This window comes from Labrus mixtus, chromosome 10 (assembly GCF_963584025.1).
Source record: "Labrus mixtus chromosome 10, fLabMix1.1, whole genome shotgun sequence".
Classification (NCBI taxonomy): Eukaryota; Metazoa; Chordata; class Actinopteri; order Labriformes; family Labridae; genus Labrus; species Labrus mixtus.
Window position 1 is genome coordinate 7,511,478 of NC_083621.1, and position 23,209 is coordinate 7,534,686.

General features: G+C 38.8%; 3 protein-coding genes across 4 annotated transcripts in view; 2 read left to right on the forward strand and 1 right to left on the reverse strand.

Annotated features, from left to right (window-relative positions):
- The window catches only part of LOC132981790 (cytochrome b-c1 complex subunit 8), a 372,615-nt gene that overhangs the window by 258,944 nt on the left and 90,462 nt on the right, over positions 1 to 23,209 (reverse strand). The gene's annotated exons all lie outside the window — the stretch shown is intronic.
- Positions 8,530 to 11,130, forward strand: LOC132981785 (T-cell immunoglobulin and mucin domain-containing protein 4-like). The gene is made up of 7 exons (XM_061047850.1): positions 8,530 to 8,641; positions 8,787 to 8,926; positions 9,085 to 9,423; positions 9,507 to 9,563; positions 9,699 to 9,778; positions 10,246 to 10,339; positions 10,520 to 11,130. Exons 2-7 carry the CDS (start codon positions 8,884 to 8,886, stop codon positions 10,597 to 10,599), a joined length of 693 nt encoding a protein of 230 aa, XP_060903833.1. The 5' UTR covers positions 8,530 to 8,641; positions 8,787 to 8,883; the 3' UTR covers positions 10,600 to 11,130.
- Positions 16,893 to 22,267, forward strand: LOC132981786 (cell adhesion molecule DSCAM-like). 2 transcript variants are annotated; one of them, XM_061047851.1, is made up of 14 exons: positions 16,894 to 17,068; positions 17,157 to 17,495; positions 17,623 to 17,751; positions 17,867 to 18,034; positions 18,115 to 18,185; positions 18,332 to 18,578; positions 18,691 to 18,774; positions 18,872 to 18,949; positions 19,318 to 19,446; positions 19,557 to 19,721; positions 20,054 to 20,106; positions 21,137 to 21,242; positions 21,325 to 21,355; positions 21,444 to 22,267. In XM_061047851.1, exons 1-14 carry the CDS (start codon positions 17,005 to 17,007, stop codon positions 21,499 to 21,501), a joined length of 1,722 nt encoding a protein of 573 aa, XP_060903834.1. In that variant the 5' UTR covers positions 16,894 to 17,004; the 3' UTR covers positions 21,502 to 22,267. The 2 variants fall into 2 exon arrangements, with proteins under 2 accessions (XP_060903835.1, XP_060903834.1); XM_061047852.1 differs by lacking the exon at positions 21,137 to 21,242 and having other exon boundaries at positions 16,893 to 17,068.

Sequence of the window (23,209 nt, forward strand, 5' to 3'; positions counted from 1 at the left end):
ACTCTACTATCATCATTTTGGCGCAGGCTGGTCTCGAACAAGTTAATTTACGAGATTATTCTCGTAAATTTCCGACTTTATTCTCGTAAATTTGCGAGTTTAATCTCGTAAATTTACAAGTTTAATCTCGAAATTTAAAAAAATAACTTTTTTTTTTGACATGGCCCTAATCCTCTGTCGTACTACAGTGATAAGTCAGTAATTAAAATCAAATGAAACAGTAATAGTCAGGTATTGGGCGGTTAAAAATAATATTTCTAAAGTGTCCATAAGGGATAAATGTGCTCAAATTCAGGTCCTGTTGTAAAATATTCCAGGAGTTTGCAGCACTAACACTAAAAGCAGTTTTCCCCAGGTCAGTCCTGGCATGAGGAACCTGGAGAACCAGCCTCTCTCTCTCTCGAGCGGGTTAAAAGTGAACCAGGGTTCAGATGTAACAAGGAGGTGATATATGATGGAAGCTTTCTAGTAAGGGCTTCATAGATAAAAAGATGCCAGTGGTTATTGCGTCTCTCAGTGAGGGAGGGCCAACAAACTTTATTATGAAGAATGCAGTGGTGAGTCATGTAGCTATCACCGGTAATAAATCTAAGTGCAGAATGGTAAACAGCATCTAAGGGCTTTAGCGTAGTGGAAGAGGCATGCCTATAGACCACATCACCATAATCCAAAACTGAGAGAAAAACTGGTTCAATTATCCTTTTCCGACAGAACATAGGGAAATTTGATTTATTTCTATATAAGTAACCAACCTTTTGTCGTAGTTTGACAGTAAGATTATCAATGTGAAGTTTGAATGTTAGTCTGTCATCTATCCATATACCGAGATATTTATAGTCTTTAACTGTCTCGATAATGGATTATAGCAGGGTGGTAATGGGAAGGTTATTATCAGTTTCACATTTAGCCCTAGAAAACAACATACATTTAGTTTTCTGAACATTAAAAACCAATTTAATATCGTTAAGTGCAACTTAGAGAAAATGTTAATCTGAAAGTCTGAATTTCGATTTCATGATGTTCATGTCTGTAAAACCTGCTTCACAGGTTCACAGACGCACATGGAGCGAAATAAAGACCACACCAACACCATCTGAACAAAGACACTCAACTAACCCTATCAGACCCACCAATTTGCCACATTGAACTGTTAAACCACTTGCACCTTGTTATGTCCTGCTGGTGGATATAGATTGCTGTATATATTTCCCCTCTGGGGATCAATAAAGTACTATCCTATCCTATCCTATCCTATATGAAGTGTTGCTTTCAGCTAGTTCGCCTTCTCAAACTGGGCAGGAGAGTTACCTTTTTATAAACAGCTGAGGCCTATCCAATTATTTTGTATTGGAGGGGATGGGACATATGTGTGCTTGACTGAATTAAAGTGGAAAGAGGATTTCAAGGTGCATTTATTGTTGTTCAAATGTATTTAATTTTTCCGTTTGAATCTGTGAACCTGACTGTGAGATGTTGGTAGCTCAGGAGCAGCATGTTTAAGACCCCTGCTGTTGGCAAATTAGAGGCTGTGTGTGTGTTCAGATTTTCATCAATGAGAGCCGTTGTTACGAATGTGAGTCAGTGCTGATCTCAAAGGGTGTTTGTACAGTAGATAGCAATCCCCCTGTTTCTTATCAATGAAACAAGTAGCACAGTGTTTATAAGGTTTATATTGTCACACATTTTATCTGGCATCTTAACGAGGAAGAAACCTCAGACACTCTGCAAATAGATGGCTTTTATTAGTGTTTCAGTGTTGATGAATAATGTCTGACACAAAAACATCACAACTTGCATTGCAACTATTATAAAAAAAGCTGTTGTAGAATCAGACATTATAGACTGCAACAATCACAACAGAAGCCAGTGAACTCCAGGAGGGAATAATAAATATCAATGAAGGGTGTGATGTTACATTGTGGAGGGAGGATGAAACTACAAGTCTTAAATGCATTTATTTTTCTCAAGATGCTGCTACAGTTTGAATAGATTTGATTAAATTTAGTTTGTGTTATATAAAACCAATAACCTTGTGGGGCAGAGCAGTATCCAGCTATATTACAAGACAACAAAAAAGCATCAAATTGTAAGAGGTTACACTCATATTTAGTACTGTTGTACTTTATGTCCTTTTTATTGTTATCTCTCTTATCTTATAAACGTGTTGACGTATGTCAGCTCTGTTGTTTGTGTGAGTTGATACCTGCAGATGAAAATGATCTTCTTTTGGCCTTATCACTATGCTGTGTTGCCAACTAAGATGTTTGTATCTTTCGTGTCTTCCTGTTAATATATTTTGTGTCTTCATATTATGTTGCGTGTTCAACATCATTAACATGGCACGGAAAAACTCTTTCATACAGACAGAGCTCACATTTTCTCATGAACCTTGACTCTTTCTGTGTTTAGCTCTTAGGACTCATGGACTCGGTGGATTCACAGTATTGTGGCTGAGTCAGGCTCTGTCTGCTCAGACACATCGACAGGAAAAAACACTGATAGAAGACTGGGGGGTTTTCCAACAACAAGACGCTGACTTCTGACCTGTGCTTGTTTAACCTGATTACCCTTGATTTTGTGTTCGTACCCTTGTACTGAGCATTAAGGTGATTTGAAGGAGTGGACTTGGAAAAACTTGGAAGTTGTTTGTCCGGCCCTCCCAAACCGACCAAAACTAAAAAAGCTTGAGCAGTAGGGGACTTTTTGCAGGATAATCTTTCCCATACTGGTCCCCTGCTCATGTCCTTGCATGGATTCTCAGCATCCCTCTGTCCTGTGCTAGTAGCCCGGTTGGCTGGGCCATGTGAGAAATGAAGGAGGTCTTTGTTTCCCAGTGGAGAGATAGAGTTGGATCTGGATCAGCTCCGGGTCAGGAGAACTTCTCTGTACACCCCTAATCATCTTTCCTTTAAGGGCATGTTTATGTTTGCACATTTTTCCCCTCCGATTGTGCCGAAGGAGACTGAACTCATGAGAATGCTGTTGGTCTTCTTCATGCTTTGTAAACTCGATCGCATTATTCCACCTTTTCTCATGCCCATTTTTAGGCCACAGATGAAACATTTTCAAGTTATAAGTCATTGATCCAGGAAAGAAAATGTTTGTGGGAAAACACTGTTTGCAATGCTGCTATGGGTTACAGTGACAGGGTTTGATGGCAGCGTCCCAGCACTGTGGATCGGAAGAACAAGAGAAAAATATACACACTGAACGTTCTAATTAAAGAGATATGATTATCTCTACGTCGTATTTAAAGAGCACAATATAAAAACTATTTATGTCCCTCCTACAGGCAAATGTTCTCGTCCATGTCAGGTGTATTTCTATCTGGGATGGATCTCCACATCCTGTCCTGTGCCAACTGCTCAGTCTAATTATTCTTACTTAATCTCCTCTTTTTTTCCCTTTCCCCCTTTTTCCTCTGCTTACTAACACTTTCTAATCCTCTTTTATACATTGAATCTGAAATTCTCCCCTCACTCCACTTCATCTTTGTCCCTCTTTCTCTCCCTCCTCGCCTGCATACAGCTCTGTCTCTTCCAGGAGAGCTTGGAGGCGTTTCCGCTCCCAAACTCCCCACAAGCTTTGCTCTCCCTGGTGGGATATTAATAGGAGAGAGGAGGGGGACATTGAGACCAACTCTCAGGAGGGATGAGAGTGGGAAATTAGAAGTGGGGAAAGGGCTGGGACTCCAAGGTTGCCGGGAGCGGCAGCCATAAATCCATCATGCGTGAATTGCCCATACGTACACACGTACTCTCACAGACGTATACAATGTTCCTGAAGAGGAAAATTAGAAAGAAATGGATGAGGTAGAGAGATTGACTGAGAGTCGACAAATACACCTACTCTATATTCAGACACAACACTGTTACCATGACTTGATACTCTCGAGATTCTCATCTCATATGGGTGCAGAAAACAATATAATATTTACACATTGTTACTATTTTCATGACCTTCCCATATAAAGGGATTCCAAAAGGGAAACCCTCTATATTTTGGTGATTTATAGATTTAAAGGGTTTAAAGCTGGATTTTTACTGGGGGGAAAAAAGGGTTGAATGAAAAAGTCCCATGCAGTTTAATGTTGTACTGCAAATGCAGGACAGCACCACATGGACAGGTACTCTAAGTGGAAACTGGTTAAGACACACCATGCTTCTTATACTTCCAACAAATATTTTTCTCACTGTGATACAAGTTCATGCTGGAATATTTCTTTTCTTTTTAGTGAAAATGTGAATTTTATAACGCCATGACCTACTTTGTGAGTTTTCTCTTTATAGTATATCCACAACATTGTCTCTGTTATGACAACCTCCTCTTCAGCCCAACATTGGGTGACGAAAGGAATCGCAGTAAGAGATGGAGACAAACAGACGGAAAGTGAGACAGGGATACGTACCAATGATAATAATAATAATAATAATAATAATAATAATAATACATTAGTTTTATATAGCGCTTTTCTAAAAACTCAAAGACGCTTTGACAAAAACAAAAAACAATAATACTTCTTTAACTTTCGTTATGTGAATCCTCACTACACCAATCCTACACAATCTGGAACACATGCTGACCAGTAAAAGTCATTTTTGTCATGTTGTGCTGACCAGTTATATACTGTATTAGATGAAGTACATGACAGCAGTGACAGAAAACTCCAGCAAGGTGATCAGCAACATGTCACCTCAATACTGTAGGTGTTTTTTATGACGATATGTCTGTTCCTTCAAAAAAGGTGTCGCAAATGGCTGTAGAAAAAAAAAAGATGTGTCATTGCCATGATTAAGGTACAGTAAGAACATGGTGGTGTGGTAAAGAGATAAATCGTAGTGTTGGCAGAACATGGACAATGGCACATAAACCCCGGTCTCTGTTAAAAATCCGACCTTTAGTAGTCTTATCCATGTGACCATTTTGACCTCTATAATAGGGGTGGAATTGCAGTGTGGCTCACATTTCGATATGCAAAACATGGCGCAGGATACGGCGATTCCACGATGAGCGATATAATGCAGGATAACCATATAATGAAAAATAACAATATCTGATTAAGTAGACGATTTGCCCTTAAAAAAATAAAGAGCAGCATTAATGTTTTCTCTGCAATTGTCAGTTCCACAAAATTGACAGAACTTTAGAACTGTTAAAACAAATCAGTGTAAAAAGCATGTTTCTTTAAAAAAGACAGAAAATAAATACACATTTGTTATTCAACAGACATAACCAACTTGTGTATGTAAACTGGTAAACTTTTTATGCTTAAACTTTATTTATTTTGCCCCCCCCCCCTACTCTGTAGTATGGTCAAGATTCCCACCTTTGTACCATCATAAATTCCTTCACCACTAGAGCGCTCACTTAACCTAAATATGTTATTTTAGGGGCCCCTGTGATATTTTAGGCTCTTGGGGTGAGTTGCAGCAGCACACTGTATATAACAGTGGACAGGAGAAGCTCTGAAGGGGAATTAAGCCATCATATTTAGAGTGCCCCCTGCTGACTGGCTTCCGTATAGGTCATGTAACCGGCTTCCTTGATGTAAAAAGATTGGACATGGGTCAACCTGTAAAATCACATCCCCTAGTTTTTCCTCAAACCTGTACTCTGTCATGACCATTAGTTATTTCAAACTGGTTTGCACAATGTTTCCATTTCATCAGTCTGATCATCGGGTGGTAGACTAACAATAACAGGCTCAACTTTATTCTGCACTCTGTGCTGCTAGGCTGCAATTCAAAATGAATATTTGAAAGACTATTTCTTCCTGTATCCAGAGAACACTAAAGTTATGAACTGGTTCAATAATGTTCCTTGTTCTCTTCAGAAAGGAAAAAAACAGAAACCGGCACGGCAGTCGTGGAATACAATATCAAACATGAACTGTTGGTGAGGATTCTGCCATGGCTTCCACACACGACCAGGAATCAATTCAACCGTTTGAGGTTCATGATATTGTTAGTTTAGCTCGGGTGAGCTTATTCAATTCTGAATACTCTGCTTTGCTCTGTGATTATGTGGCTCATATGATCATGTATTATGTCATAAATTTGCTGTTATTTACACTCTTTCTACTCAACATTTATTTCCATTTAAAAAAAAAAAACTACTGCATCAAATCCTCTTATTATTTATGAAAATATTATTTCAAGGCAAATTCTTTATCATGAATTATCAATGAAAAAGAACCAGCATGGGAGTGATGAGAAGACCGGAACCAAACCGGAGTATCATTAGAGTAATATATTTAGATAACTTATATGACTTTGGTGAAAATACCACTATTGACATGTACTTTTGGCTTTAAGAATGTAGAGGAGGAGCAGATGCGTTTGCTACATCCACTAAGATCTACTGTCTTTGGTTGTAGCACTTAAATACACATTTATAAAATGAGCTTTCAGATGCCTGTGGTGTAAATGTTCAAAAAGCCCTCTAAGAGTGTGTTTCCAGTTTATTATATTCTTGAGGCCATTTATAATTGTATCACACTGAAAGTTTGAATAAGTGAAGGAACCTCTTCTCTTGTTCAAGAGGTGACCAGAGGACCGATCAAACCAATATATTTGTCCATCGTTATGACCACGAGGTCTCCATCACGGCCTCAAATACTCAATAATGAAGCTAATTGTTCATGTTACAATTTAGGAAATGATAGTGCTACAGACCTCACAGACAGACGTATATCTAAACAATAAATTACACACCATGTTTATTGTGCTTCAGAGGGAGTGATGGATAAACATTGGAAGTATTGACTGAAGCGTCCTCAAGCATGCTGTTGTCCCCTATCTGTTCAGCAGATGGTTTGTGTCTGATCAGGCTAAAACGTTTAGGGAGTGGAGGTCATCTCAAGGTCCAGGGAGCAGCAGACAGCTCAGCGTGTTTGAGTCAAAGGTAACAGGCCATCCTCTAGTGTCAGCAATATTGCAAATCAATGCTCTTCTCTCCCTTTAATGCAGTGATGGATAGAGAACTCAAATTGACAACAGATAAAGCTTTGATTTATGCATTGCGTTGTATTTTGACTTGTTTAACTCTCTGTTGTTCAGCCTTAACGACTCCTCCCTCCTTCATGACTTCTAAAAATGTCACAGACTCTGACGTCCTTGTCTCGCTTCTGCTTTTCTATTTGCTGCTGGATTTATCAAACGTCAGCAGAATTGGCCCGGCCAAAGATTTGTCAGTGGTGGCACTTTGGATCTGGGCCAGACCAGTTATTCTGCTCAAAATGGCAATTTTATACCTTAAAAAAACCTTTTATCCTTTGACTGTGGCTCCAATTTGAACCCAAACAGGAAACCAAAGTAAACAAAATGTCTCCTGTGAAGTTTGAGCATGTTACTGGAGGGTTTATGAAGGAGGGTCTTATAGTGCGTCTAGTAGTGCAGGCACTTGTACATTGAACATATTAACTGAATAGGTAGTGAAACTGAAACCTAATAGTTTCAGTTTCATTAAGTTGTTAGTCCTGGGCTATTTGAGATGGCTGACAGTGTTGACAAGTGAAGATGGAGACAGGCCTGGTGGAGGTGAACGCAGGACAGATCCAAATATTTGTGTGAGGCTGCTGTTGTCTTCATACACAGACGGACTACTCCGCTCTAGAGTTGTTGCGATGATCTTTGAACAAACACATACAGTATGAGCATGCATATAAACACAGACATGCAAATCGATGGTGAATTTGATGTCACCTTACATTCAAAAACAAAGTGCGAGAGTTTTAATTCAGACTGAACAATCAGAATCAATACTATTATGGAGAAAATACAAACATATGCAAAGATTGCAAAACACATATTCCAATCATGTGTGCCTTTGTGTTCGGAATTAAGACAGAAATGAAAACCTGCAGGGAAACTGAGGTCACCATATATCCACTGACTGTTTACTTAAATTGTTCCATCAGATAAACTGTGTGGTAAAGGCCAAAAAACATTCCCTGTCATAAAAAAAAAGAAGAAGAAACAGCTTTGCAGTGTGTAGTATCATACAGACCTGAACTAAAAGGTCAATTACAAGAGTGTCTTAATCCTAACAGGATTTCTTAGACGGTCTTGTTTTCACTCATAAAGGACTGCACACAGGTGGAAAATGTCTAGAAACAAGATAGCAACTGTCTGTGTAAGTTCGCAGTCATCCAGGTCATGGCCTTTGGATCAAGCATTGAAGATAGCTGCTGATAAAACTCATGTGGTTTAAGCCATCTTGCCAGGAAAGAGAGTAGTCTACTAAAGAACACATCTTAGCCAAATTACAACAACAATCTCCAGCGTGCTTCAACTATTTCTGCTGCTACTCCAGTTACAGGCACGACTACTGCTGGAGAGATTTAAAGGTTTAATGATCTCTGTGGGAAAATGGAGACTTGAATCCAAAACACTGCACACTGAGAAAAAGAATTTAAAAGCCTCTAGTAACAGCGTTAAGTTAGCTCATTTTTAGAACGATCACGAGCTATAAACACAACAGGCTGTTTGAGAACTGCTTATGTCAGTGTGTTTGACGCTTAGTCAACCATGATGTTTCCTGTGTGTGTCATCTTCCTCTCCCTTCTTTTTTACTTCCCACTCTGATTAAGTGCAGGATTATGTTGAATTACGATTCTGAACATTGAATACTTTCTCTACAGGTGAGAGTTGATGCTTTTTGAGCTGTGATGTGTTTTATAACGGCACATAAGACGGATTCCTTTTTCTTGTGAGCTCACTGTGTAACAGGAGAAGTTATATCCAGATGAGGATGAGACTTGAATTGATTTCCTTCCTTATTTTCAGAAAAGCAAAGATATATCTCCAGTACTCGCTTCCATCAGTTCTTCAGTGTGTGTGCGGGGGGAGAATTTCATCTGTTGGTTTACACTAGCCTACACACATGCGTGGTCTTTTGTATTTTCTCCTCTTCGTCCTGACACAAGGTAAGTCGATATTTTGTCTTTTTTTTCTGTTTTCTTATATTTGTAGTGTGTGTGTGGGTGTCCATAGGTACAGTAGAGGCTAGCTCATATTTCAGATTTATAAATGATATCTGCTCCATATCACCCAGTTTAATCCAAGACGTTGATCTCCTTCACAGTGTGTTCCAGCACAACAAAGGTCATTGGCCTCTTCGGGCACAATGTCACCCTACCCTGTGTGTACGACTTCCAAACTCATGGCGTCCTCAGCTTCTGTTGGGGACGAGGGAAGGTGCCCCGGTCCAAGTGCTCCAACACAGTCCTCTCCTCACAGGGCAGCGCTGTAGACATAAGACAGTCCCCCAGGTACCAGCTGCTAGGCAGCGTGACGGACGGAGACGTGTCCCTGACCATCCTGAACGCTGAGCTGAGTGATGCTGGTGTGTACGGCTGCCGGGTGGAGATCCCCGGTTGGTTCAATGACTATAAGGTCAACACACAACTGGTCCTGGAGGAAGGTAACACACACACAAAAATAAAAAATAATCATCAAGCATGATCATGAATCTGAGCAAACTTTAAGGTTTTCTGTTCTCACCAGCTCCCGAGGTACAAGCTGTCACAGAGGACTGGACATTTACGTCTGCTGAGGCACAAGGTGAGAAATCACTTGAGATGAATAAATAAATATTAAAACATCAAACATGGGGAATATGATCACATATATCTTCTTATTTGCACATTTAAACTTTTAAACACAAACTTCAGATTATACATTTAAAACTCTTTACAGAAACCTTGACAACATCTGAGTCTACTAATACAGAAGATGATGACCCAAAATGTGAGAAGATTATCATTGCAACATCAGAGGTATGGCATCATTTGCTTCTAAATGTTATTGATATCAAATATTCAAAGCAGAAAAAAATGTGGATAAATAGTTTTCTATGCACGAGGACTCTCAGATATCTCAAATCTAAACCTACTACTACCTGCACAGTGTTTCTGCATCTTAGCTTATTTTTTAATAATAAACTGAAAGAAATGTAGAAAAATAAAGAACTGGTCAAACCCCGGTCCACTGGTCAAAAGAAGCCGTTTTTAAAAACTAATTTCTGTGTAAAGAATCTGAATCCTGATAATGAACCTGTTTAAATCCTAAAGAATCACATTTTTATTGAAAATAGAAAATAATTTAACTTAGTAATAAGTGAGTTACTGGTCAAAGATACGCTTGAGTTTTTTAATAAACTATCATTTAAATAGAGTGAATATTTCTGACATACAAACCGGGTTCTTAATATAATTCTGCCTCATATTAATGATTTTCATTGCAGGAAGAATTCAAAGCATTCCTGGGAGTGGGGAACTTCGGCCGGGTTGCAGCTGTTTTCTTCCTCTCCATAATCGTAATCCTCGTCTTTATTTTCCGTAAGTGTGGAACAGATTATAGTTTGTGACTGATGAGCCATTCAGATGAATTTCCACACACACATTAAAAGTGGGCAGATATCAAGCAGTGGGAGTCACATACTGTAGAGTGTTGTATTTTTTTAAGAGACTGAGAATATATATTCAATGTTTTCTTCTTTCTTCTTTTCTTCAAACCAGGGAGAGGATTTCTGCAGAGGAGGACACTTGAACATCTCAACACCTCCGCAGCTGAGAACATTTATGAGAGTGTGCCCTGAGAGACGGTCGTTATTAAGAACAAAGGAGTCTATGTATGTCTATAAGGCATAACTAATTGAATATCTGTTTGTCTTTAGCCGACTTTATCCTCAGTTTTAGAGAGAAACGTTTGAACTGCTATCTGTCAATCAGCAAAAAGGCGTACGTATATAGAAGCAGCTTACAGTCTCACCGTTCTCAGATTGCACAGAGAAAGGCTAATGTGTCACATATGTGCCTGAGAGATACAAAAATATCCTGTGGATTTATTAATTTGCCCTTTATCTTCAGTTCTTCGTGGCAGACGGCCCATTCAAGCTGGTGGAGAGTTTATACTTGTGGACGTAACGCCACCTAATGGACTTTTACATAATAAGTCAAACAGAAGGTTTAACCTTTTTAAATGCTTTAACACAGTATGTTTGAGACAGAGTGAGGACAGTGTGAGAGATTCTTCTTATTGTTTATATTTACAAAGAAGGTAGATGTCTCTTGTGAATTGTGTTTAAAAAAAACTTCAGAATAAAATCAAAGTTATGAAAAAATAACAATATGGACAGCCTGTCTTCTTTCAAACAAATGTAAAATACAATCTGCACACTTTTCTTCAGTGACCTTTGAACGCCATGTTGACTTTAACTCATGTCTTTCTGTGCACTTTCTATCATGATGGGAATATTTTCTTCACGGGGTGTCACTATACTTCAGATATTTAAAGATGTGAGAAAATCATCTGAATTTTTTTTTTTTTTTTAATATAGAACCTTTCTAAAGTGTTGTTTTTATATGCATCTGTCTACCTCTAAGAGTTGGTCCTTTCTTTACAGTACACTGTCTGAGCATATAAGAGCAGATACAATTTACTGGTGACGGCTTATAAACGTGAGAGCTGATTGAAAGTGTCTCAATATGGCATGACTGTAAAGCCAGTATGGTGGCATGATCATTTATCTGTGTACACTTATCAGGATGATTTCTTTTTTTTTTACGTGGGGTTGTATGAAATCACTCCTCAGTAGTGAGTTCATCACTTTTAGTAGATGACAGTCAGAACCGCCTCTTATTGGACAAGCTGCACTGAGCTCCAGCTTGGACGCTTACAGTAGCTATGCACTTCTGTGCACTGCGTAGCAGCAAGACATTTACAGACATTCACAAGAGTCCTACTTGAATAAATCAGCAGTTAAACTGTACTGTTCCACTGCTTCACTTTGCCCTCAGCAGCAAGACGGCTCAAACTACTAGTCCTTATATTTCAAAGGTGGTGAATGCTTGTGTCTGTCATGTCTCTTCACACCGTGTGACTGTAAATATCTGTTCTGTTCAGTGCTGCGGGATACAAATCTGTGGCTATAGCTGCAGTTAATATCCACTCTCCACATGCAGCACTGAGACGTCTCGGAGCACTGCTGTACCAGATGATGGCGCTTAAGTAGTTACTGATATGACTCACTAAAAAGCACAGAAGATTCCCCACGCTCTCTTCAGGCTCGTCTCCACCCGCAGCAGTTGTTCTGTGTGCTTTGATTCATTTTAGTTTCCTCAACATGAACAGCAATTTGTTTCTATCATGAACACATGTTTTCATTTCAGTGGGGTTCCAGAGGTATGTTTACAGCTCAGTCTTTTGAAGGGTGAAACTTCCTACATCGATTACTCACTGGACAAGAGATTAGTTTGTGCCAATCCAATTCTAAACTGTTCTGTTCTCACATTCCTGTTTTCTTTTTCTTCAGTTCTACTTGGTCTTACTGTATGTTCCATCCACTTTTGATGTTATGTATGGCCTTTCTTTTCTCTATGCAAAGAGAAAAGAAAAGCCAAAGAAAGTACTGGAGGGCAAAAATCACTTAAGGCTGATTTATTTAGGTGCAAAGGACCAGCGTTTTGACGTACCTCTTCTTCCTCAGAGACACATTTTAAACTGTCACTTCAAACCGTCCCTCAAATGATGAGCTTCATTTTAATACCAGGAAGAAATCAAAGCGTTCATGGTTGTGGGGAATGTTGGCACGTTTGCAGCTTTTTTCTTCCCCCTCCATTAACATAATCCTTGTCTTCATTCTCCATTTAATGGAGGGAAGAGATTTTAGTTTGTGACTCATGTGCCATTCAGATTGATATAACACTTTTATAGTGGGAGGGGGTCCTCTTCTTTTTGCAGCAGGAAGTACGTTTTCCATTCGGCATAGATGGGCAGCATTTATTTTCATCCCATCTAAATCCAATTAATGTTGATTAAAAATGTTTAAGCATAAACAAAACATTTGTCAAATTTTAAAATGCCTTTTAAGGTTCAGAATCCATAACTACAAACTTTTTCTAACACTTACCACATACTCTAAACTTGTAAAAGTATACCAATAATATTTTTGAAAAAGCTGACATTAGAAAATAAACACTTAATGACATTATATAACCCTGACTTTTACTCAATCCTCTCACTTTGTTTGCTGATACAGTCTATTAAACTCACTTTATGTTTGCATTAAGTGACAGCTTGAGTGACGGCCAGAACTACAAGAAAAACACAGTCGGCATAGTTTTTTTCTTGCAGGAACTCCAGTGTGTGCCATTTCATTCATGACGTTGTTGATTTAATTTAAGTTCTCAGCCTCTGAGGGAAACCTTTTGAACCCTGCGTGTTCATCAGTATGGAGAAAAATGTACCAAATTCTCTTAAGCAGCAGCAGCGCCCAGAATCCCACCATTCTCAGATTGCAGAGGAGGGGGTAAATGTGTCATGCGAGGCTCAGAGGAGGTAAAAATACCCAGTGATTAATTAATTCCCCTTTCTTGTTTATCTTCGTTTCTCCAACAGCAAATGTAATCTGACATAAAAAAGAAAGCTAGTGAATGGTTTATACCTGTGATCACAATGCCACCTACTGGACTCAATACATTATGACTATGCACATGAACATATACAGCCCCAGAAAAATTAAGACATCACTCATATGTTCCCTAAATCCACATCTCGACATGATTGATTTTATTTTATTATTGTGTCATACATCAACAATATGCCCCGTCCAAAACAGGCCTACAAGAGCCCATTATTAATACACAGAGACCAAAGACCAAGAGTCCACACCTAATAATACTAACGAAATAAACCATCCTGACGTTTCTTCTAGGCTGTAGAGACTGGAAGCCATTCTTTTCCAGTGACTGTTAAATCTTAACACAAGGACACCTCAATCTACTTCATGAGGTTCTGATGTAGTGATAACCTGACAAGCCATCGAAGAAAGACGAGCCTCTTGAATGTTTTCACCAGGAATAGTATAACGAAAGAAGAGCATGTTGAGACACGAATATTCACATCTGAACTCTGCAGTGAAAACATTATTCTGAGTGCATTCTTCAGTATCCACAACTTACATAACTGTTTTCTAAAATTATAATTGATTAGTGTTGTCATGCACACTTAATCCTCTCTCAGGACGTGCACACATTTTCAGTCCATTTTTTTCCAGAATTAACTTTAAAGGCTTTATATGCGATTTTTCACACTTAAATATAATAGAATTCAAGTATATCCTCTGAAAATAACTCTGTGAGTCATGACTGTCTACAATGGGTGTAACACCTGAGTTCCACTGTCTGTGATGCTTTCCGAGTTTTCCGAGTCCTATCTTCAGTTTGTTTACATCGCCCGGACGGCCGGCCGACTCCTCCCCTCGCGTATAAAAGGGACTAGAGAAAAGAAGAATAACATACTGTACTCTCTGCTTAACTGTGTTTCTAGAGCATGCTCCTTTCGGGTAAATTTACATGCAGTGTGAAGATACGAGCATAATAAAGATCGCTAGCATTAGCATGCTAACGCAACAGTGCACCGTGAGTTGTTTTGGTTTCATGCTGGTGCTCAAGGGCGACATCTACTGGATCAAAAAATCACATATAACTCATCTACCCAAATCTGGACCCCACTTGTGATAAATGTAAATCAGCACCAGCCACCTTAATTCATATGTTTTGGTTATGCCCTTCTTTGCATGTTTTTTGGGAGACCATTTTTAAATCTTTAAGCGAGGCCTACAACGTATCAGTTGAGCCACATCCTCTTACTGCCATTTTTAGTGTAAAACCAGAAAACGCTATTTGGTCAGGAGATCTTTGTAATGTTATCGCCTTCACCTGCTTGCTAGCACGTCGTCTGATACTGTTACATTGGAAAGGTCCTAAGCCTCCTTCCCATGCCAGGTGGATGAAGGAAGTCATGTTCAATCTAAAACTAGAAAAGATTAAATGCACCATGAGGGGGAAAAAGGCTGAGTTCAGTAAAATGTGGTTTCCATTCATATAGCCTATTACACTACTGTTACTGGGATAACAAATTGGAATGACACTCTTTATGATTATGGGGTTTAATAGGAGCAGCTACAAATGCCTGGATTATTTGTGTTAACTAACTGTATGTGGATAAATGTATGTATATGTGTAAATGTAGACTACATTATGCTATCATTGTTGTTAAAAGCATTGCGGTGGGGTGGTTTTGGGTGGTGGATCGGGGAGATAAGAGGGTTTGGGTAGGGATAGGTGGCTTTATATTTTGTATTCTGTACATCATGCAGCAATTTGTACTGTTCAAGTTAAAAACTCAATAAAAAAAAAAAGAAATCGCATATAAAGCCTTTAAATCGATTTATATTTTAATTGAACACTCACATCGAACTAATAAGACAAAAAAGAGGGTCTTGATTGTGACATTTATTTTCCATTTCGGGCCTCTTTCCCTTGAGAATGCTCCGTGTTACTCTCTCTTTATTTCCCTTTATGTCCCTTTATGTTTGTCAATTAAAGACAGTTTCTCTTCCTGTCTTTCTGTTCCAGTTTTGTTAAAATGTTTAGTTTTTATATAAAGAGTAACTATAAATGCTGATTTGTGTCTGTTTTTGTTGTCCCGTTCTCCTGTGAATTGTTGGTATCATGTAAGCTAAATCTCAGAAACACTGCTCATGCATCTTTTCTGAAAGAGTGTGGGAATTCCTCTTTATGTGACTTTGACAGTGTTTCCAGGATTGTCACACGTTATGACCTCTGTAAAAACTTGCTGAACTGTAGCATGTCTGCATATTTACTTTCTCTTCTGCGTCTTGTTGGTTGTTTATTGTTGCTGCGCTTTTAGTGTACCAGGGGCACATACACCATAGAGTTGATATTGTAAGAGCAATAATTAAACAACATAAATAGTGAAGCTGCCTTAGAGATCATTGTGCATTTATATTTAATGTAAAGTTAAATAAAAATGAATTGAATCAAAACATTTGATACTACAAACATAAACATTGTCAAGAAGTAAATACAAATTGTAACTTCCATCAACATTTCAAATACTTCAAATATTTAAGATAATTAACAGCTTCCTGTTTTTAAGAAATGGTCAAAGTTGTACCAGCTGTGTGGTTTTGGGAGCACTGAAAGGGAACTTCTGTCCTGGGTTACTAAATATCCTGCAGACCCACGTGCTGACTCGGCAGTCTGCTGACCATTCAAAAGGCCATGGCCCTCAAGTAAACCAGACCTTCTATTTTCAACAATGTTACATTTCAGGATGTGATGACTACAGGATTGACAATGAAGATAATAAGGTGGTCAAATATGCGATACTTGAGTACTTTTCAACACCAAAATATAACCTCTGTTACCTTAATGTTTGATAGTAGTGAAAGGACTGAAACTTTAGATGACTACAGATAAAACTATAGATCTGTAGATCTAACAGAGCTCACTACAATACTGCCAATGTATTTGTGCATTTTAGACCGTGTGCTGAAGCTTGCCTGCAGTTTTTGGTGATTAAAAACACAAAATAACCCAATATTGGATTGCTTTGACTTCTTTGTGGTATTGAAACAGGTATCACTATTGTTTGATTTTTACTAGATGTATTGAAGTTTGAAATTCTGGTATTTTGACATGTTGAACCATTTTGTGTTTCCACAGACAATAAATGTTAACATCCGAGAAAAACCAAATCTTTTCACAGTCCTAGAAGCTATTTGAGTGTTTTCTCCTGAGTGTAAAAGTGTGTTTAGAGTGGCAAGTGGCACCTTTCCCTGCTGAAATTCTGTGGATGCAGAAAATCTGAATGGTTAGACTCCATGAATGCCTCTGTAACTCTGTCGCTACAAGTAAGGAGACCAAACAACAGCAGTTCTTAAATAACCTTGATTGTGTCTCTGTCTAATCATCAAAAAGAAACAATGTGCTACTTGTAGAATAAGGAACCAAAACCGCAGAGAAGGAAACGGCTCCTTTCTGCATTCCTCTTCCTGGCAGAAGTTGTTTGTGTGAGCATATCGAGGACAGCGTCATGTGATGTGGAAAGATTTCAAAACAGAAACCACGCTGTGGTTTGGTTTAGTGTCGTTTAGCAGGTGAACTAAATCCTTTGATTGAGACAGCAGGGCAAAATGACTCAGTTATGCAGAAGAAATCCCCCTCTCTGTTGCAGTTTTCTCTTTTGCCTCCTCCTTGGTAAGTCAGCCATGAGAATAATTAGATTTTCTATTCATTTTGTTTAACATAAAATATCCCTCACCATCAGCAGTGTTTTCTCTCTCAGGTTGTGTGTCTGCAGAAGGGATCATAGCCACAGTGGGAACAGATGTTACGTTGATTTGCAACTACGATGCAAAGTACTATGGCAAGCTGTCTGCATGCTGGGGCAGAGGAGCCATCCCCAGCAGAGGCTGCGCCAGTGAGGTGATCAAGTCAGACGGGTCAGCAATGGCCAGCAGACTGTCAGAGCGGTACCTGTTCATGGGTAACCTGGAGGAAGGGGACGTGTCGCTTACCATCAGGCAGGTGGAGGAGAGCGACTCGGGGATCTATGGCTGCCGTGTGGACATACCGGGCTGGTTCAATGATCACAAACACCAGGAGACTCTGACCGTGGTGCCCGGTAAGACACACAGACTTAGAGAGAACAAAAAAGAAGGGAAGACAATTTTGGGTTTCATCTATCAATGAGTAAATCTACTTGTTTCACTAACGAAAACCGTTGTATTTATTTTTATTTCTCCGTTTAGTACGTCCTAACCCCCTGAAGGTGGAGACAAGAGAGGTGAAGGATAGAACTGTCACTGTTCAGTGGACTCCTGTGTTTGACGGCGGCAGACCCATCACATCCTACTGGATCGATCTCAAACACAAACAAGGTGAGCACAGAAAAGTATCCCACTGGTCTAAATATAATTTAGACACAGGGCAGCTTCATATATCTTTGAAATTATACTATGGAGAATGTATGTTATCTGATTTCCTGCCGCACAGCACCCTGGGATTCTGCAGTCAGAACCGCCGTCTCTAATCCTGATCTAACTCAGCTGACTTTGGTGGATTTGCGTCCGGCAAAGACCTACATCCTGCGCATGTTTGCGATCAACAGCATGGGCATTAGCGAACCCAGCAATGTACTGACAGTAACAACCAAAGAAGCAGGTACAGACGGTCGTCATTTATTCTTTTAGTAAGAATTGTAAATATGAAGAACTTAAACTGAGGCTTTGATTTCCCTTCAGCGCCGGAGGGTCCTCCCCTGGACATGCAGCTTGAGGGCCTCACCTCTCACAGCATCAAAGTCACCTGGAAGGTAAAGTCTTCATTTCTAAACTTTTTTTTTTGCAGCCTCAGTCAAGATTATTGTAAAGAAACACTACAGAGCGTCATATATATATATATATCATATATAATTTCCCCTTACTGATATGTTAAACTATGGAACGCTCTCCCGACCAGCCTCCTAGACCCGATCTCAGGAATGGGATTCTCCGGAGTTACAGCATCAGCTACAGAGAGTATGATCCTAACGGCAGACAATTCAAAAGGTGGCAGCACTTAAGTGTGACGGCTGCACGAGAGGTGGAGAGCGTCATCCTGAGTAACCTGAAGCCTTCTTCCATGTACGGCATTCTCATACAGGCCAAAACTAACGCAGGGATAGGACCTGCTTCCACTGCCCCTCTCTGCTCCACTCTGGATGAGGGTAAGCTGGTAAACATTAGAGGATATCTGAAAGATATGACTTAAAACTACAGTTTTATTATCATTTTCCAAAGCCACTTTTACTTAAACAAGACTGTAATTTATGTTTTAAGTTCACAAAACATCAACACCGTCAACTAAAAGTTCTACTTCGACTGCTGCCACACGGATACAAGACATTACAAGTTCTACTGCACGTATGTATTCTTGGGTTTTAAACACATTTTCTTAATCATTTAACTGTTTGAGAGGAAAAAAAATGATTATGACTGGAAATTATTTTCTGTGTTTAAGCTCACACTACTTCAGCAGAGGAGGCTGTTACCGCGGCTACAGTCTGGGATGAAGGAACTACTACAAGTACCACATCAGGTACTAATCAAAAGGACTTAATAAAGCTGATCAGAGTTGTTCCACTGCTGCTGTGTTCATTTTACTGAAACTTCATTTTAAATTTCCGCCAAAACATCTAACTTTATTTTATTTGAATGTAGGTCTTCGAGCTGTGAATCCACAGTCTCTGTCGATCACAAAATGTGTGAAGTCTTGTCAATATTTGTTGTTAAAGTGTCACATTTGTGAAGATGTATTATTCACACCTTTTATTGTTGATCTGTGCACGACATAATCACCAGAATATCACTTTCTCCAGAAGATACACGCTCATATAAAAAGCTGTATCACAAAATCTGTTTAATAATTGTTGTCATTATTGATATTTTTTGTGTCCTGTACTGTAGTGCCCCCAGATCCCCCTGTGGTTGACATAAAAGAGGTAAAAGGAAGCACAGTGTCTCTTTTATGGACCCCTGGGTTTGAAGGTGACAGCCCCATAACTGGCTATTACCTGGAGTATAAAGCAGTAAACGGTACAAGAACATTTCAAAAGAAGAATTCAATTGTTGCCACTTTACTGTAATTCAACTCTTAAACACTTTACCTTTTGGTGTTAAGTAATATGTGTATATTTCTTCCACAGCCTCTTGGGATTATACAAAGACAGTGGTAGACTTCAGCCCTGACCAAACAGAGGCCACGATAATAGAGATCAATCCGTCTACCTACAACATCCGCATGTTTGCCAAGAACAGTGTGGGCACCAGTAGAGCTAGCAACATCCTCACCATCACCACAGGAGAAACAGGTGACGTGTGTCCTGATTGGTGCATTATATTTTATATTTTGTAACTGTGTTACTTGTGTGTTATTGGACTGGACTTTTCATTGGTGTTACAATACAAAGGGTTCATGTCCTTCACAGTTCCTGTAACAGCAGAAGTAGGGGCCCCTTTTCACACTCAGTGAGGCAGCTTAAAAACATCACACTCCCTCAGACTCAGAAAATCCATTTTATTTGGCCCGGTATCTTCTCGGAGGTGTTTTTTTGTGTGGATGTGTTGTTTTTGTATGTTGATCTGTTTTTTTTTTTAAAAAGCAACACTTTCAAAACGTTATCTTTGTGGTTGTGCCGGACAGGTCATCAGAGCCATGATGACCTTACCACCATCTCTACTGACACTCATGCTGCTGTAAGTATGACACCATGAGACTTTTTATACCAACAGTGTAGTAGGAAGTATTCAGATCCTTCGCTGAAGCAACAGAGCACCAAACTGTAAATAAAGTGCTGTTGGAGTAAAAGCATTTCACACTTACTAAGAAGTGACACGTTCACAATGCTTCTTCTGTCCAACCAACACTACAAACTGCAGCATTATCAAGAATAGCTTTTCAACAATCAAGGGAAAAAAGCTCAATTCCTCACATTTGTTAAACAGGAACCTTGAAATATTTAGTATGAACGGTGAGAACGAATTGGCAAAAACAACAGCAAGAAATCTGCTATTAACTAATAAGTAATTACAGCAATACTTAAAATCTGTGCAATCTTTTTAGAGATTTGTTTTGTTTCAAGAAAAAAAAACGTTATTTTTGTATGGTTTAAATGTAAAAATCTTAATTTATGAAGTAAATTATGTCCAATTATTGTAACTTTCAGCTCTTTTTTTATAACTTTTATAACTAAATGATAAGGAACATACTTTTTTCTGAAGTGTGTAGATGTGGTGTGAAGTGGGTAAGTATCTTAACTATACAGTTCTTCAGTCCATGTAGGCCTATCTGATAAAGTTTTAACCTCCTGATTAATAAGCAACCTTTATATGTCCATAGAATCACAGGGTTATGTTTAAGGGTTCAAGTGAATGGAAAAACTCACAGAGACTTCGCGTGTAAGCCAACTGAGGAGCTAAGTTAGCGGCTAGCTGCTTAACATATTTAAGCATCAAGCCAGGTATTCTACTACTGCAAGTGATGTAGTACCCGGTGGACAAACACATCTCTAATGAATGCTTATATGTCTCTTTGGGTCACTCAAAGGACATGTAGAAACACAATTGCTAAGATGTCTTGATAAAGTGCCAACTTTAGCGAGCTTGTTTAAATGCCATGCCCCCTAGTGGCAAAATCCTGTCAATGCAACTGTAATCTTCACAATTCAAGTCGAGCTGCATCTCCAGTGAGGTTGAAGATGAACTTCTGTTGAATGCTTTATGCTAGGCCAGCGTTGAGGAGGGCCAGAGTGGCAGTAAACTAGCTGCCATCCTGTTGCCAGTGGTGCTGGTGGTGTTAATTGTTGCCATAGTGACTGCATGGCAGCTTCGACGTGAGTATTCACTAACAGTGTAAACGTAAGAAATCAAGAAAAAAAACGTCTTTAATTTTGACTGCAAACTCTTTTTTTATAGGAATTAAACAGAAAAAGGGCAGTCTGAGCATGTAAGTTGTTGCATTATTTGCCAAATTAAATTCAGAGAATTAAGCTGCTCAAAATCTTTTAATCACTGAATATTTATTTATTCCACAGCTGGCTGAGCAGTGGAAAGCTACGTTACAAAGGATCTGAGTCTCTACAGGAGCTGTGAAACTACGAGTTCCTCTACACTTCAGCCTTAAAATGCTGAGTTTCATATTTTATAAATATGGCTAAAAACAATTGTGTATGTCTGATTATTAATTATTCTAATCTAGGTAAGAACCCCAATATGCTTAAAATAACCAGTGTGTTGATTTAACATACCTAAATATTCAAGAATTAACGTCTAATGAACGTTGGAGTGTTTTTTCCCAGTTTTAAGGTTTACTTCTGATCATTTTTTCATGCAGTACTTTATGTAATTTTCTAACAACATATACAGTATCTGGAGTGCTTAAAGCAAAAATATGGAACTTTTCCACCTTAAAATAGAAGTTTCAAAGTCAAGCTAATAGTACAACAACTTTCAACAGGCAGAATGACATCTCTCCCATATGCACAGATCGCCCGGTCGCCTGCTTGTAGCACAATGTAAGTTTGGCAGCAGGCCACAGTTCACAGTTGAGAAGTGTGCGCGACTTTACAGTACTAGCCAATTAGTCGTCTCATTACTGTTTGATAAAAAAGGCGGAGGCTCAGAGGCGGAAGAGGACGGTGACAGGTGAAGCCAAGAAGAGAAAAAGAGAGTGACAGAGAAACAAGCAGAGTGTACATTCCTGCAGATATTATTCATAACAGATTGAGATGTAATGTTAGGCTGTATTGTTATCTGTGTCATCATTGTCTCATGTTTAGCAGCTTTACCAGGTGCAGGAAGTCATCTTACCAAAGTAATGTCTCAGGTTTGCATATAAATAAATAATGACATAAATCCATCTTATGCCAACAGTTGTCTCTTCGACGGGCTGTAGACGCTGACAGAGTCATCCTGTAATATTAGTGTACCTTGTCAGTCGGCAGATCTTTGGCTTCTCAAAACTCTGCTCCTCTGCTTGTCGACAAATGCACGTTGTCTGTGAGGGGAGAAGTGAGGGAGGAATAATCGTACTGTGTGTTTTTACAGCAGTGCAGTTTCACTCAGTGACATTTTGGTCGTTGCCAAAGCCCACCAAACCGAATTCCACCATAATGTATCTATTTACTCAAATAGATAGACCATCTTTATTGAAAATAATAGTTTTATTTACATCATTTTTACAATAAACAATCGTAAAAAAATATGCAAATATGTATTCCAACAATGTATTTAAAAAACATGTTTCATTTATATGTGGCTTTAAATGCAATCTACTGAAACCACATCTCTGCCTTTTTCAGTTGAGGAAATAAATATCCACTGTGTTCTTCTAATTTGCTATGATGCCAACTCTATTTCATATTAGAAAGTGGGTCAAAACATCTCTGAAAAATTAATAAATATAAATTAATAAAATAAAAAAAACCTTCCTAGTCTTTTCTCTTCACAATTGCCATACTTACACAAACATACATGCTTCCCTGACAAACTGTGTATCAATATGACTTAAGCTAATCACTGTAAAAGCAAACAGCCTTTTCTAAGAATGGTAACAGAATAATTGAAAATCTATTATCTTTAAATCTTAAGTTAATCAGTCATTTATTTCAATTCTAAAATTTAATTTGATTTGATAGAATGTTATTGTCAGACATGGTCTGAAATTTGTCTTACATCACAGCGGCTCCATTTGCAAACATTAAAATTAAGACATAAGACGATTGAGATACAAACATTAGACACAACATTCTAACCCCAAACAAATATTCAGAGGCCTTACTTTAAATGTGCTTTGATCTGG